Source organism: Sabethes cyaneus, chromosome 3 (assembly GCF_943734655.1).
Source record: "Sabethes cyaneus chromosome 3, idSabCyanKW18_F2, whole genome shotgun sequence".
NCBI classification, from domain to species: domain Eukaryota; kingdom Metazoa; phylum Arthropoda; class Insecta; order Diptera; family Culicidae; genus Sabethes; species Sabethes cyaneus.
Window position 1 is genome coordinate 131,457,513 of NC_071355.1, and position 16,499 is coordinate 131,474,011.

The 16,499-nt window shown below is 39.6% G+C and overlaps 1 protein-coding gene across 1 annotated transcript in view; it reads left to right on the forward strand.

Annotated features, from left to right (window-relative positions):
• The window catches only part of LOC128744251 (cullin-2), a 300,626-nt gene that overhangs the window by 11,329 nt on the left and 272,798 nt on the right, over positions 1-16,499 (forward strand). The window contains exon 2 of the mRNA XM_053841107.1: positions 3,824-4,054. Within this exon, the coding sequence (XP_053697082.1) occupies positions 3,824-4,054 (231 nt within the window). The remainder of the gene's footprint in view (positions 1-3,823; positions 4,055-16,499) is intronic.

The window sequence follows — 16,499 nt, forward strand, 5'->3', positions numbered from 1 at the left end:
CACTTTATTTTATCGGGCTAAGCAATGGGGGAGGTTGTTTTCTAGTGTACTGTGAGGAAAATTTGTATATTAAAACACCCATGAACTCCTCAGAAACTTGCAAAGGTCGAGGTTGTGGCAAAGGTCATCCGAGATTCACGAGTTATGTACTACACAGTTTAATTTGTGGCAATACGAAATTTGTCGGGTCAGCTAGTTTACAATAAATCTACTGTGCGCACCTATAAGATAAGAGATGTGTGTCTACAAACATGCAAGCATATGCAAGTAATCCGCATCAAATTTAGAAGGCCCTCCGGACCCTTCATATTGACCGGATCAGGCCTGTCTAATTTTGCTTTGCTTGACACATACATATAAGGCGAAATGATACAAAATAATGAGAATGAATGAAACAAACAGTTTAGTTAAACGGTTGTCGAAGGACTTGATAAACCCATAGGAAGGCAAAAAATCTACATTAGAATATCTATACCTATAAAGAAGGATTTCTGTCTGTCTGTCTGTCTGTCTGTCTGTCTGTCTGTCCTGTGTTCCTTATAGAATCAAAAACTACTGAACCAATCGGCGTGAAAATTTGCATGTAGAGGTTTTTGGGGCCAGGAAAGGTTTTAGTGATGGTTAGAGACCCCTCCCCCCACTAAGAGGGGGGGCTCCCATACAAATGAAACACAAATTTCTGCATAACTCGAGAACTAATCAAGCAAATAGAACCAAATTTGGCATGTGGGTGTTTTCGGTGACAAGAATTTATTCTAGGGTAATTTGAGACCCCTCCCCTCTTTATAAGGGGAATTATAACTCCTCTCCCCTTTAAGAGGGGGGGGTTTCCATACAAATTTCCTCATAACTCGAGAACTAATCAAGCAAATGGAACCAAATTTGGCATGTGAAGGTTTTCGAGGGCAAGAAAATTTTCTATGTTGAATTAGGACCCCTCCTCACTTTAAGAGGGGGGGCTCCCATACAAATGAAATACAAATTTCCTCATAACTCGAGAACTAATCAAGCAAATAGAACAACATTTGGCATGTGGGTGTTTTTGGAGACAATTTTTTTTTCAATGATGAATTGGGACCCCTCCCCACTTTAGGAGGGGGGGTCCTATACAAACGAAATACAAATTTGTTCATAACTCGAGAACTAATCAAGCAAATGGAACCAAATTTGGCGTGTAGGTGTTTTTGGAGGCAAGAATTTTTTCTGTGATGAATTAGGACCTCTTCCCACATTAGGAGGGGGGGCTCCAATACAAATGAAATACAAATTTCCTTATAACTCGAGAGCTAATCCAGCAAATGGAACCAAATTTGGCATGTAGGTGTTTTTGGAGGCAAGAATGTTTTCTATGATGAATAAGAACCTCTCCCCACTTTAGGAGGGGGGCTCCTATACAAATGAAATACAAATTTCCTCATAACTCGAGAACTAATCAAGCAAATAGAACCAAATTTGGCATGTGGGTGTTTTCGGTGACAAGAATTTATTCTATGGTGAATTGAGACCCCTCCCCTCTTTATAAGAGGAATTATAACTCCTCTCCCCTTTAAGAGGGGGGACTTCCACACAAATTTCCTCATAACTCGAGAACTAATCAAGCAAATGCAACCAAATTTGGCATGTGAAGGTTTTCGAGGGCAAGAATATTTTCTATGGTCAATAAGGACCCCTCCCCGCTTTAAGAGGGGGAGCTCCTATACAAACGAAATACAAATTTCCTCATAACTCGAGAACTAATCAAGCGAATTGAACCAAATTTGGCATGTGTGTGTTTTTGGAGACAATTTTTTTTTCAATGATGAATTGGGACCCCTCCCCACTTTAGGAGGGGGGGCTCTTATACAAATGAAATACAAATTTCCCCATAACTCGAGAACTAATCAAGCAAATAGAACCAAATTCGGCATGTGGAGGTTTTTGGAGGCAAAAATATTTTCTACGGTGAATTAGGATCCTTCCACACTTCAAGAGGGGGGGCTTCTACACAAATGAAATACAAATTTCCTCATAATTCGAGAACTAATCAAGCAAATGGAACCATATTTGGCATGTGGGTGTTTTTGGAGGCAACCATTTTTCCCATGATGAATTAGGACTTCTTACCTTTTTAGGAGGGGGGGGGGGCTCCCATTCAAACGAAATACAAATTTGCTCATAACTTTAGAACTAATCAAGCAAATGGAACCAAATTTGGCATGTGAGAGTTTTAGATGGCAGAATTTTTTTTTCTGTGGTGTATTACGACCCCTTTCCCTTTTAAGAGGGTGGGCTCCCATACAAATGAAATACAAATTTCCTTATAATTTGACTACTAATCAAGCAAATGGAACCAAATTTAGCATGTAGGAGATTTTTGAGTCTTGAATTTATTTTATGATAGTTAGAGACCTCTCACCCCTGTGGTAGGGGGATATGGACTCTCATACAAATAAAACAGAAATTTTTGCGAAACTCAAAAACTAATCCAACTCGAGAAATTCGAGACTCTTCCATAAAACATTAATCAATAACAAGACCACAAAAACTATTTATAGTAACACTAGATCATTCAGGACGAGCCGGTCGCGAGTGTTGCCGGTGACCCGCCGTCGGAAGCGCCGCCCACTGGGGGGCTTGCAAAACTCGAGAAGTGACAAAGATCATCCGAGATTCATGATTTATGTACAACACAGGTTAATTTGTGGCAATACGAAGTTTGTCGGGTCAGCTAGTTAATAACATAAAAAGAAGCATAGCAAATAAGACCTACCACAACAAGGTCGAAAGCTTGATGTAAGTATTAATTCAAATTCTAAAATCTTTGCGATAATAAGGTTTATATAACTTATATAAACCATATAACACATAACTTACATACGATTTTTTTCATATCACTGCGGGAACGATTTTAACGCACACAACATGTTATCATCCCATAGATACATTCCAACACCCCACCGCAATAATAAAATCTCAAGTATAAAAGTATAATTTATTACTGACCTTGTACTAGCCGACTGAAACCTGTACTTTTCGACCATGGATGAACAAGAATGTTGTATTTGGTCGCCAAATCATCACATTCATTCTCGTTTACCTTGATGACGACGATCTCGTCGGTAATTTCTTCTGGAATTTTTCTTAGAGGTGACCACTGCCCTCGCCAGGTTCCGGTAAAGCATACCATGTCCAGCTTATCGCATACGGCCTCCAACCGGCTGTCGAAGTCAGCAGCATTCTTTAGATGTACACCATTCTGGCTAACATTTACTAAAGTTGAATATTCACAGTCACAAAATAAAAACTAAGGTCCTATTTTCTTCTATCTGGCCAAAAGATAACGAGGGAAATGATTACTAACGAAACGAGCGACCGATTGAGACCGACTGACAGAACGAATTACTTATTACACTTATTACCAGGGATGGTTCGAACACTCAATTTTGATTCATTTGACAGTACCGTCTTAGGCGAGCAAAATTTGACAAATTGATGTATGGGACATTAATAATCTACATAATAATAATATAGATCTAGATAATTATTAATAATCTAGATCTAGATCTACAATTTTGCTGAATAAAGTGTTACTGTATCTTTTGTAGTTACGGTGCTACAACGCTAGCACCTCTTTAGTAACTAAATGAACGTTCATTTAGTTACGAAAGAGGTACTAGCATTATAGCGTCGTAACTACAAAAGTTACAGCAACACTTTATTCAGCAAAATTGTACATAATAACGAGTTCTACAAATAATGTGTTGTTTTTAAATTTTTCAGTCGTCTGCGCCCTCTTAACCTATTAAAATTCCATTAAATATATTTGTTATTTTTTTATTTTTAGAGATATATACTCCATTTGTGTTGCCCACCCGGAGCCTCTGGCAGATAAATTATACACGGAAACAAAATTATTTCTTGAACAGCATGTGCGTAACTTGTTGAAAACGAAAGTTTTATCTACAGATGGCAAAACAAGCAACGACAATAACCATCCGTATGCACTACTAAATCGCTATTTCAATACTTGGACAGAATATAGCAAAGGAGTGGAGTATCTAAATCATCTATATTTGTGAGTATTATTTGTCTAAAAGCAGTTTGCGATATGCAATTCGCTGGGCTTGTTGGATTGGATCACCCTTAAAGGCGTACTCCGGGTGGTGAATAAGAGTGAGCGATTTTTACATTATATTATACTGCGACTGCCGCTGGAAGCATATCTGTCCCATGTTACAAAACACGAAAATGAGAAAATCGCACCAAAAGTTGTAAAACTGATTTTTCTAAAATTATTTAATTTTGATGTTATGATTTGTCCCTATTTGAGAATGTCTGGTAGTTTGATGCACTCCTTCCGAATGCCCCCCGTGCAGCATAAATTCTCTTGATCAGATTACTCTCGTTTAGCTCGCTGCACGGAGGAAACGTATAACAGTTATCACCAGTGTTGGGCACCGCTAATTCGCTAATTCGCTAACCGACCAATCGAGAAACGCTAGTTATACTTTATAATTTATACTCAGGCTAGCCGAATTGTTGCTGGTCCATAATTCCAAATGAGGTGTCGCTGTTTATTTTACAATTAATAAACTGTAAAGCATTTCATTCATTATAATAGGTTTTGATCTTAGTTAAATTAAGAAAAGTCGTGCAATATACCGTGAAAGCACATAATTCCGATCACCTAAGGTATGATTCATCTTCGAGTCCCTACTGAAAAATATAACTTTGATATTTATTTACACGGTATGTGTCTTTAGCAAGTATTTTCAATTATGTTTTATGGAAAAATACAAAAATACCTAAATTATTTACCGAAATGCATCAAAGTATTTTTTTTAGTTACAAAAAAACATAGTTGTGGGTATATAATCATTTTTTCCTCTTTAATTTAATTACGCTACGTTTTGTTTTATTTTTATTATTGATTATACCTAATAGTTTTCCCAATTTGTCTGACTATTTTACATTCTTTGAATCGTTTGCCGAGTTTATTGCGACGTGTTTGTTTCAAATATTGTTCCTCCGTTATTGTAGGTTTTTTTTATTTTCCTTTGTTATACGCGTGCAGGGCGCTATATCTCTGCATATTAGTGTTGATAGGAGAAATTGCTTATCAGCTTAGGGACTATATTAGCACTATATTATTAGTTGTATTTTTGATCTTAATTTTCTTAATTACTGGCAGTACACGAAAATTTCCGAATATCCAGGTTGGTCTCATATAACCGATGCTTACTAACTGAGAATCTTTTCGTACGGTAATTTAGTATCGTTTGCTTTCGTGTCTCGCTCATTGCATTTTTCTGACAGCGGTTATTTTAGAACGCCATTTTGAATTCATTTGAGCACACTTAGCAATGGTGCGTTTACAAACCGGAATTTTTATTGAAATCTTATAAACGTGCATTTTAATCGTAAAATCGGTTACCTAGGAACATCGCGCGTTATTTCTATCATATGATTATCAAATATCAAAAACTTAAAACCTTTTATACAGCTTAGGGAGAAGTCAAAGTCTTTAAGCAAGTTCTATGATCAAAGGATGCTCAAATGGTATCTCGCGTAGTCAATGTTTAGTTTTTGATGAATTGCCAAATAGACATGTTTGTCTCAGGATAACTTTCGTGTACAGCAACAAAGGTCTATCGGTATTTATCAGGTATCAGCATCTTTGGCTCGAGCAGCACGTTCCTCACAATCATGTGGAAGATTTGTGCCTTGCCCATCTTGCCCGTGTCATAATTTACCTGATGAGGACGGAAAGGAAAACAGGAGGAATAGGAAGGGGTGGATGAGGAATTTGGACAAACACAAACATATACATACCGAGCGATTTTTGTACCCCCGAGGGGATACTGCAATCCTTGGTAGTTAACTTATCAATAGTACACTCTTTGGGGTGTATACTTATGATAAATAAGAGCTTATAGCTCAATACCGCTTTCGGTAAGAAACATCAAAATGTCTCGTAATTTTAGTTTCCTAAAATCCGATTCATTTAAGACGTAGGATCCAAAGATCGTATGACGCAATTGTGCTACTGCAGGACAGTTGCAAATTACGTGATATGGTGTACCGTAGTCGGATTCACATAAATTACAATGAAACGATTCAGCTCGCTGAATCGTAGCCATATGATAATTTAGTCTGCAGTGACCAGTCAGTTATCTGACAAGAATACTGCAATTTACCTTTGAGTGTTGCAAAAGAAATTTCGCAACCTTCTCACAAGGCTTAACAATGAAACTTTTCGTTTTACAAGTTTCAAGATTTTCCCAGTAACGTACATGTTCAGATGAAAACCAAGATCGAATCTTTTGTTTTATCCAACATGCCGCAATTGGTAAAGCAGGTTCCGGTCCGAAAACCGAGTTTTCTGCTCCAGATCTTGCTAGTTCATCAGCCCATTCATTTCCGGTTATACCAGAATGGCCAGGAACCCAAACCAGATGAACGGCATTTAGAATGCTTAGTTCTTCTAATTGGGTGTGGCAGGCGATGACTGTTTTAGATTTAGAATTAACCGCACAAAGGAATTTAAAACGGCTTGACAGTCAGAACAGAAGTAGATAATCTTGCCTATCAGTTCTTTCTGAAGTGCAAACTGAGCTCCGCACATAATTGCAAAGATTTCAGCTTGAAAAACGGTGCAGTAACTACCCAACGAATAGGATTCCTCCAATTCCAGCTCACGGCAGTAAACACCAGCACCCGCGCGACGTTCGTACAAGGAACCATCGGTATAACAGACCACATAGTCGGAAATTTTCCTTTCCATGTAGCCTGACATCCACTCCTCTCTAGGGGGAAAGTCACTTGAGAAAGTCCTATACGGGAAAGTACGCATGAGCGTTGCATCGCTAGGAGCAAGAGCAAACTTGTCCTCAGCAACAATTTGCTACCACAACCGAGTATAACCAGTGGAACCGTCCACAGACTGCCAAAGGCCAATCGCGTGTAGTCGATAAGCACATACCCAAGTAGCACACGTTGTCACAATTGAGTCGCAGCGGTCATATGCGACAAATTTAAATGTAAAACTTCGTTTACAGTAACCTAAAATATAATAGTTGTGTAACCGAAATAGCGCAACCTATGTAACTAAATGTGGTTACATTAATAGTTACTCAATAACCAATATGTAACATGTATAGTTACAAAATGGTTACTATTGAAGTTACACATAAACTGTAAATTGACTTTCAATTGGTGGCAAATTAGTTATCTTGAAACTTTTATTACATAGCGAAAGGTTTATTATCTCAATCTATGGCTGTCAACGTCAAGCAGTAAATTTAACTATTGAATACAGAAGAGTGTATAAATTTCGCTTGTTATTTCAACACAAATTTTAATGCAGTTCAAATTTATGGTGAAATGCATGATTCTAGCTTTGAAAAATTCATGCGCTCTTATTTAATCTGGCTTGTCGTTACTTACTTCTTTGTAAAATTGATTTTTTGTAATACAAGTATTTACAAATATAAAAATTTTAATTTTAATTTTCTGAATTTTTTAATTTATTCTTAGCAATAATGAATTAGTGGAGCATTCACCTATAGAAATCATTAAAAAACAGGGTGTCGATTTCCTGGAAAAACCTGGAAAATCAGGGAATATCAGGGAATTCATTTTTGGATCAGGGAAATCAGGGAATATCAGGGAATTTCGAAATTCTATCAGGGAAATTTTGTTTACCCGGCAATATTGTTGATCAACTTTGGAATCAAATCAATTTTCGTGTAAAATATACGCAGATTGATCGGTTGAATTAAAACTTGTTACATGTCTAGTGGCGATTCGATTATCTTTCAGTTTGCCGTAAATTTTTTATTTGTTTTGCGCCGTAAAATTGTCAGACTTTACTCGCTGTAGTGCTCGAAATCGGCAGGCCTCACGCACTTCACGGTGCAGACATCAAGAGCACAAAGCGGGATACAGACTGTTATTTACACGCGATCTACAGCGTTTTCACCAATTGCAGAATTTTACACTCAGAAGCCCCAAGCATTGATCATCTTCCTTCAGTGTTCATGATTCATGTCCGTTAAGGGTTACCGGAACATTAACGTTCTATAGAATTTGCGTTTATGCGAGTTGGCAACCTTCGGGACTGGTTCAGCTGGTTAAGTAATACGCAGAAAGCTTACATGTTTCTCTGTTCTGACGTGATCCGCAGTGAGCATGCGACTCTTGGCCTGGTTCTTCTCATCTGTCGTTTTCTGGCATTCGACATCAAACAAGCTGTTACACGTATTGAGTCACGTGACTCGCAGAATAAGGGTGATTGTCTTCCCCACGTCGTGCCTATCACTTCCCTCGTAGTTGTTGGCGCCATAGCGGATCCTCCATAGCCTACTTACGTCTTATTCCTTTTCGTCATACTGTTCTGCGATTCGTTGATCAAGCTTTCTGGTCTACTCTACTGCAACGTCATATGCCTTAAACCGCTAGATGTTGAAATGCAACATCCTCTCAGTGCGAGCCTTCGCCGATTTCGATAACCTTGCGTGGATTTTACGACGAGATAGTGGTCAAAGTCGCTAAGAAAAGACTGTATATTGTGACTTCCAAAAAGTATTGACCGTTAAACAGGATCAATCTGGGAGCTAGAGTCTTGAATTTTCAAGTCGTGCACACCCCATAAATCCTTTCGAACCTGTCATAGAATTCGTCCCTAGCAAAGCAAAGCAATGTCTTGAGCATTAACCGTCACTAGACATTATCCTTCTTTATCGATAGACTTCGCAGCCGGCTGTTAGAGTACAGGAAAATTACGGGGTCAGTGCAACCATCCTACTGATTCTATCTAACAAAAACCGGCTAGCCGAGACTGGCTGTTAGATCAGTATCGTACCTCGAAGCTAACTGGGCGGTTCAATTCGTCCCTAGTATCATCGAATTTATGATTTGTTGGTGACTATACGTTGATTAAGCTGTAGTTGAAGAATTTGCCTTAATTCTCAACACCCATATACGGTCATCGGACCGAACGGCCGGCCACCGAACTTTAGTTAGTTTAGTTTAACTGAAAACTCGCAGACATGTGTCCACCTTCCAGCGGCAAAGTTACTAGTTTGAGCTGACTGAAAATTAGCAAGATTTGTTATGTTTACACGGCTGTAATTTTGTTGTATGTAACATCTAAGCTTTGTGCAAAAACAGGTCGATTAGATTATTTCTCAATCTTTGTTTCTTTGGATTCAAGTTGATACCTCAAACATAACTGTCCCTAGACTCGATAGAAAAGGGCGTTTTCGAAACGCTGGTAAGAAATAGGTTAAGAATCTTTGATACATGTTCTTAAATCATGAAGAAATCTAGCTTTAGTTAGTAGTTTCAGTAGCTCGCATAAGCCATACTAAAGGGTTAAAAACTTAAGCCAAAAATCGCCCAAATAAGCTTGATATTCGAGTTTTGAGGGTCAGGGAAAAATATTTGAAACATCAGGGAAAATCAGGGAAAATCAGGGAAAGTCAGGGAATTTTATTTTTTGATTTGAGTCGACACCCTGAAAAACAAATTGTTTCCGCTATCACTTAGTAAAATACATAGCCATTTTGCCTTTGGTTTTAACTACTACACCATCGTCCTTGAAGTTTTGTATCGATTTCGGCATATTGCATGAAATGATTTTAAGCAGATATTGATCATAGATATCGGGAAAACAACAATCGGGTGATTGTTGTGAAAAGAAAGTGTTAATTTAATATCAAAGAATAGTTTTAGTTTGAATAAAACAGTTTACCAGCAGTGTTAATCATAGAAGGTTACATTTCAGTTACATTCTAGTTGTACGTAAACTTAGCCTTCGACCTGGTTACGCTATCGGGTACGGTAACCAATATTAAATCTGTTGTGGTCACTTATTTCTTATGTCGTCATTTCTAAGTTACACTGTAACCTATTTTCATTGCCGGTTTCGTTTCGATGTAACTTGATTGTTTTGACGTTTGAGAATAAACAAAATTTGTTTACTTAATACCAATGTCTGTGCGAAGAAGATTCCAAGTACCATAAATTAAGTAAATAAACGCATTTACAAGAGCATTGTACAACCCGTGTACCAATTGTTTATCTTAACCATTAGTAAAATTCTTGAGATCTAGGTTTTGCTTAATCCGTTGTGTTTACAAGGAACAGTGAACAAGTTGTTGCGAAAATGTTACTAGCCGACTCTTTTTTGACTTCGTAACTGCTCGTAACGGAAAATGAACTCTTTTGCGACCAGCAAGCTAATGACAGTTTGGAAAAAGTTTTCATTTGTATTACTTGATAACTATTTGGTAACTCGTAACTGAAAAGTGACTGTTTTGCGACGACCAAGTTGTTGACAGTTTGAAAAAAAGGTTTCAATTTGGTCATTTGGTAACTACCTGGTAACTTTTTGAGATTTTTGTCACTAGAAAACTAAAAAGTAATTGTTTTTAATTTTATGTAACCTAACTCGTTACAAGTATCCTAAATGTAACTGCTGTGCAACCTTTTTGTATTTTTTATTTCTATGATTAGTTACACGTGCTACTTGGGATATAGTGCCTCTTGCTTCAGGTGGAAGTGTAGAGGTTTAATATTGTAAATAGCTTCTAGGGCGGCTGTAGGAGTTGTAGTAAATGCACCAGACATTGCCATTAAACACATCCTTTGAAGATGGTTTAGCTTTGTCTGGACAGTCACAACTTCCCCTCTCTGCCACCATACAAGACAACCATACGCCAGTATTGGTCTGACAACGACTGTGTATAATCAGCTGGGATGGGAACTATCATAAATCGTTACTAATAGCTATCAGTAGTTTCCAGTACGTTACTGATAACTATCAGTAAATATCAGTAATTTTACCCATCGCGGCATTAAAGCAAAAAACAAGGTAATTGTAATATTATTACTGCGTTATTCGTTGCAAGTTTACTTTGAAATTTACCAAGCCGGTTTCAGGGGGGCTCGCGGAACTGCAGACCAGATTTGTGCCACTCGGCAGAAATGATGGGAGTACAACGTGCCCACGCATCACATTTTGATTTCAAAGCAGCATACGATACAGTCGATCAAGACCAACTATGACACATAATGCACGAACACGGTTTCCCTGATAAACTGACGCGACTGTTCAGAGCTACATTGAATTGAGTGATGTGTTTCGTGCGCGTCTCGGGGACACACTCGGGTCTTTTCGAGACGCGGCCAGGGTTCAAACGAGGTGACAAGATGACTATGATATCATAGCCGAGAACCTTGCAACGGCGGAGGCAATCTACACCACTCTTATAGCGGAGTCTAGGAGGATCGAGTTAAAAATAATTGCGTCGAAGATCAGATATATGAAATAAAGAATACATGAAAGGAAACAAACGCGTGCTTCTCACGAATAGTAACCGTTGACTACGATAAGTTCGCGTATTTGTAACCGCTGGTGAGCGCGGATGACAACACTAGTAAGGAGATCCAGCGGCGCTGAATGCTTGAATAGCGGGAAATCGGGCTTGCTTTACCCTTTGTAAATCGCTACGATCAAGAAGCATACGCCGCCTATGAAGCTGACAATGTACAAAGCTCTTATTAGGCCACTGGTTCTTTATGGACTTGAAGTCGTGAGGCTGCTCACGGAGCATATACGCGCCCTTACCGTGTTCGAGCGGAAAATACTGCCGATATTATGCGGAGTGCAATCTGAAAGCGGAGAGTGGCGCAGACCTAGGAAACACGAGCTACAGGCATTGTTTGAAGAGATTCCCATCGTACACCCGGCGAGAGGCAATAGGCTACTGTAGGCTAGACACGTCGTAAGGATGCCTGACGCCAGTGCGACGAAAACAGCTGTCTTGAACAATCCCACCGGCAGAAACAGGGAACGACTGGGAAACAGTACGAACCATCTCGGCTCTAGGCTGCTGACGATGACGGCGATATATTGTGTCATCCTCATCTATTGTGCACAACTACCGACCAATAAGTTTAATCTAACCGTTTTTTCTAACGGGACGACGTAACTGTATCAGTAAATATCAATAACAGCGAAACCATACTGATAATTAGTGATATTCTTTCTTACTGATAACTATCAGTAGTTAATGATAGTTTTCCCATCTCTAATAACCAGTGTATGTATTTAGGTTTAAGTCCCCAAGTGTTGCCAATTGCTCGGCTACATTGCCCAAAGGCCATGCACGCTTTTTTAATACGGAAATCAATATTTGTGGACCAGTCAAGCTTGGATTTGAGAATCAACCCCACGTACTTCACCTCGTTCGCAACATCAACATCCGAATCGTAAAAGCGCAGAGCGCGAGCTCTATTGGTATTTCTACGTCTTGAAAATAAGACGATAGATGTTTTGCTCGGATTTACCGAAAGTGCAGTTTCTCGGCACCACGATTTCACAACGCGTAGTACCTGCTGCATTCAGTCAAATAATGTGCTTATGCACTTTCCAACTACTAGGATGAGATAGTCATCCGCAAAACCAGATGACGGATAGCCTAGACCATTGAGTTTCCTCAGTAAGCCATCCGCCACAAGGTTCCATAAAAGAGGTGAGAGAACGCCACCTTGTGGACATCCACAAACGCTTTGCTTCCAAATGCTTGCTTGCCGTAAGGACGAAGAAAGCAATCGGCTACTATTGATATGATTGACTATTGATTGATATGATATGACTATATGATTATTGACGGCGCATTATGATAACGAGCAGCCTCCAAAATGGAAGCGAAAGATACGTTATCAAACGCGCCTTCAATATCCAAAAAAGTACCTAAGCAAGATTCCTTTTGTGAAAAAGCAACCTCAATTTTATCCACCACATCATGTAATAAAGTGGTTGTAGACTTGCCACTTTGATAACCATGTTGTGCTGAATGAAAAGAAACTTCTACTAAGCTTGTTCCGCGGATGTGGTGATCAACAATCCGCTCAAGTGATTTAAGCAAGAAAGACGTTAGACTGATTGGTCTAAAACTTTTTGCTTGCTCGTATGTCGCGCGTCCACCTTGAGGAATAAACTTAATGGTTATTTCACGCCATTGAGTTACACCTACACACAAACATCCTTCTCAGAATGTGTTTGAAGTACTTGAATTCTTTCTGCAGTAGAATAGGGTATATTCCATCTGTTCCAGGAGATTTGTATGGAGAGAAGCTGTTTACGGCCCACTCAATCGCTTCAGTTGTGACAAGTCTCCGAGCAAAAGCCCATGAGTCTAAGCCACCTAAAACGATTTCTGGATCGTTTCAAACTTCAGCTTTCACACAGCCTGGAAAGTGACTATAAAAGAGACATTCCAAGATTTCATTGTCATTCGAACAGTATTCGCCGTTCGAACTTTGAATGTTATTAACCTGATAATCTTTCGATTTTGACAGTATTTTATTAAGTCGACTTGCCTCGCCGAAACTGGAAACGTTGCTGCAGAACCTGTGCCAGCTCGTGCGTGCTGAAGATCGTAGAGCCTTTGCATAGGCTCTCCGGGCCTGCTTGAAAGGCTCCACGCCATCCCTCCGACGTCTATTCCAGGCTCTCCTGCATCGTTTCTTTAGTTCCGCGAGATGAGAGTTCTACCATGGTGTTCCTCTAGTCGTTTTAATAGTTTTTAGCGGGCAGGCTACTTCAAAAGCTTCCGCAATAAAAGATGTTGTGATATCTACATCCAAGTCGATCGATGACTCAATCGTCGGTTCGAATCCTTGAAATTTCGTCGCCAGTTCCTCCTCAAAGAGTTCTCAGTCGGAAAATCTTGGATTGCGTAATATTGCAGCGTTCAAGGAGACACCCAAATGATCAAAATATATAAAGCAATGATCAGATATTGGTATCTCATTTGAAACATGCCATTGTGCCAACTCATGACTGATCCTGTTAGAGCAGGGTGTTATATCTAACACTTCCTCTCTACCAGCTCGTATGAAAGTTGGACAATTGCCAATATTGAGTATTACAAGGTTGGTACTACTTAAATATTCCATCAAATCAGAGCCTCTCAGATTGATATCCGAGCTGCCCCAAATGATGTGATGGGCATTGGCATCACTGACTACAATGAGCGGAAGCCCATTAGATTGGCAGTATCTCACCACATTTCTGAAATCGTCGCTGGGAGACGGTTCATCGTGTGGTAAGTATGCAGAACAGTAGACATAGCGCCTATGGACATCATCCACGACGAGTTCTACTGTGACTGCACAAATATCTCGAGTAGTCAACTCAGAGATAAGCCATGCACTTATTGATCTATACAACAATATGCATGCCCTGGGCATCAAACGAGGATTTGTCATACCAGTTTTGCTGAAAACAGCAAAGTTCTGGTTTCCAATATCCGTCGAATGAAAGTACCCCTTGCGAAAATATGGCTCCTGAATCAATGCGATGGTTATAGGGCCATTGAAAAGTTTTTCGCATAAATACAAATTTGCTGCCCGTTTGTATTGAAGATTTATTTGTGCAACTCTAACTATTTGACTAGCGGAGTATATGCACAAACAATCTCCAACACAGATCAGACAGCAAATTGTAAGCGAAGCCAATTATATTGGCCAGAACGCACTTGGCGTAAAACCCATAAGGGAAATCGGGCAGGACTCCTATGTTGTTCCCACGAAACACAAGGGACAACAAAGATCGACCGTACCAGAGCCCCGCATGGCACAGTAGGGGCAAGATGCCCATAGCACTCCGTTCGCGATTGGCATGTTTTCACCTCTCGAGCCATTCAGTCATCGGCACGGAGTTAGACCTTGACTTAGGGGCTCCTGATTTGCCGATTCTCACGGCAGGATCAGGTCCCGTGGCTCAATTTTTGCCCAAACGTACATTTCGGCACCAACCGCCAAAGGGCATAACTGCAGATTTTGTAAAACAGGCCGATTGAGACTCTATCTCTCTGTGCTAAGCCAGCTGAGAAAATAACTCTCTCCCGGTGTGCCCACACCCCGCAGTCACACCCTCCGAAAAACCGGCGCTGAATTGCATGATTTGGTAGCCGGAAACCACACGGCGAGTGTTCCACCTTCTCTGTCTGCGTACGACAACCAAAGTTGCGTACCACCAGGTGCGCAACTTTGGCTGCCGTACCCCAGCCGGCATCTCGTGGAGGTAGAGATAGGAGTTAGAAAACAGCGTATGGTAATTTAGCATCGTTTGCTTTCGTGTCTCGCTCATTGCATTTTTCTGACAGCGGTTATTTTAGAACGCCATTTTGAATTCATTTGAGCACACTTAGCAATGGTGCGTTTGCAAACCGGAACTTTTATTGAAATCTTATAAACGTGCATTTTAATCGTAAAATCGGTTACCTAGGAACATCGCGCGTTATTTCTATCATATGATTATCAAATATCAAAAACTTAAAACCTTTTATACAGCTTAGGGAGAAGTCAAAGTCTTTAAGCAAGTTCTATGATCAAAGGATGCCCAAATGGTATCTCACGTAGTCAATGTTTAGTTTTTGATGAATTGCCAAATAGACACGTTTGTCTCAGGATAGCTTTCGTGTACAGCAACAAAGGTCTATCGGTATTTAATAACTGATCGCGCGCGATTTCGAACGAATCGCATATGTTGATAATACATAACTTTCGGTGCGGTAAATCGATTTTTCATAGTTTTTCCTTATATCGGTATGTCGGATCTCAACTACATGTTTCGCAATGGCCACGTAACCAAAAACGACCTCAAACCGTACGCGAGCTCGAATGACAGTGATCGCACCACCTGCCTCGGTGGATCCAGATCAATTCCTTTCTACTGAAGTTTTTGGAGCGTCTTAGTAGAATACGAAACCTAAAATAAAAAATAAGAAAACTTATCCAATTTAATTCTACTATGTGTATTTTATTCACGACAGATACGTATTTCGCCTACGACTTGCAGGTTTCCTCAGTTCGAAAACAGACACTGAGGAAGCCTGCAAGTCGTAGGCGAAATACGTATCTGTCGTGAATAAAATACACATAGTAGAATTAAATTGGATAAGTTTTCTTATTTTTTATTTTAGGTCCTTTCTACTAACAACAACTCCTTCCTGTGATACTTGTGGATGATACAGAGGATTCCTCGGTCTCTAGTAGCAGCAAGTGTCGGACTAACATTCCTTTCCCTCCCAAATTGACCTGCATGGGCGTGGCCAGCTTTGCTATTGATCATCATAAACAATTAGATCACCAGAAAATGCACACTGAGAATGATCTGCTACCTCCTAGTTCCAAGCATCATTCTGATGGTTCTTTGTGCAGTCTCAGCTGATCTAGATCAATTGCGGGCAACTCACGAGTGGTCAAACTATGCTATGCTATGCTTTTTTCTTTCCCTTTGTTATTTTTAACCATCTGATTTGCTTGTTTTTCCAATTGTTTTTTGGCTAAACAATAATTTTTTTGTGAATTTTGTATGATTTTAATGGGATCAGTTTCTTCTTGTTGATTAAATAATATTGCATTCGGTTTAAATTTTGTCGCACTGTGAACTGTATTATTATAAATAGCAACGCCAAGGTTAACTAAGTTTATTGGATTCTGAT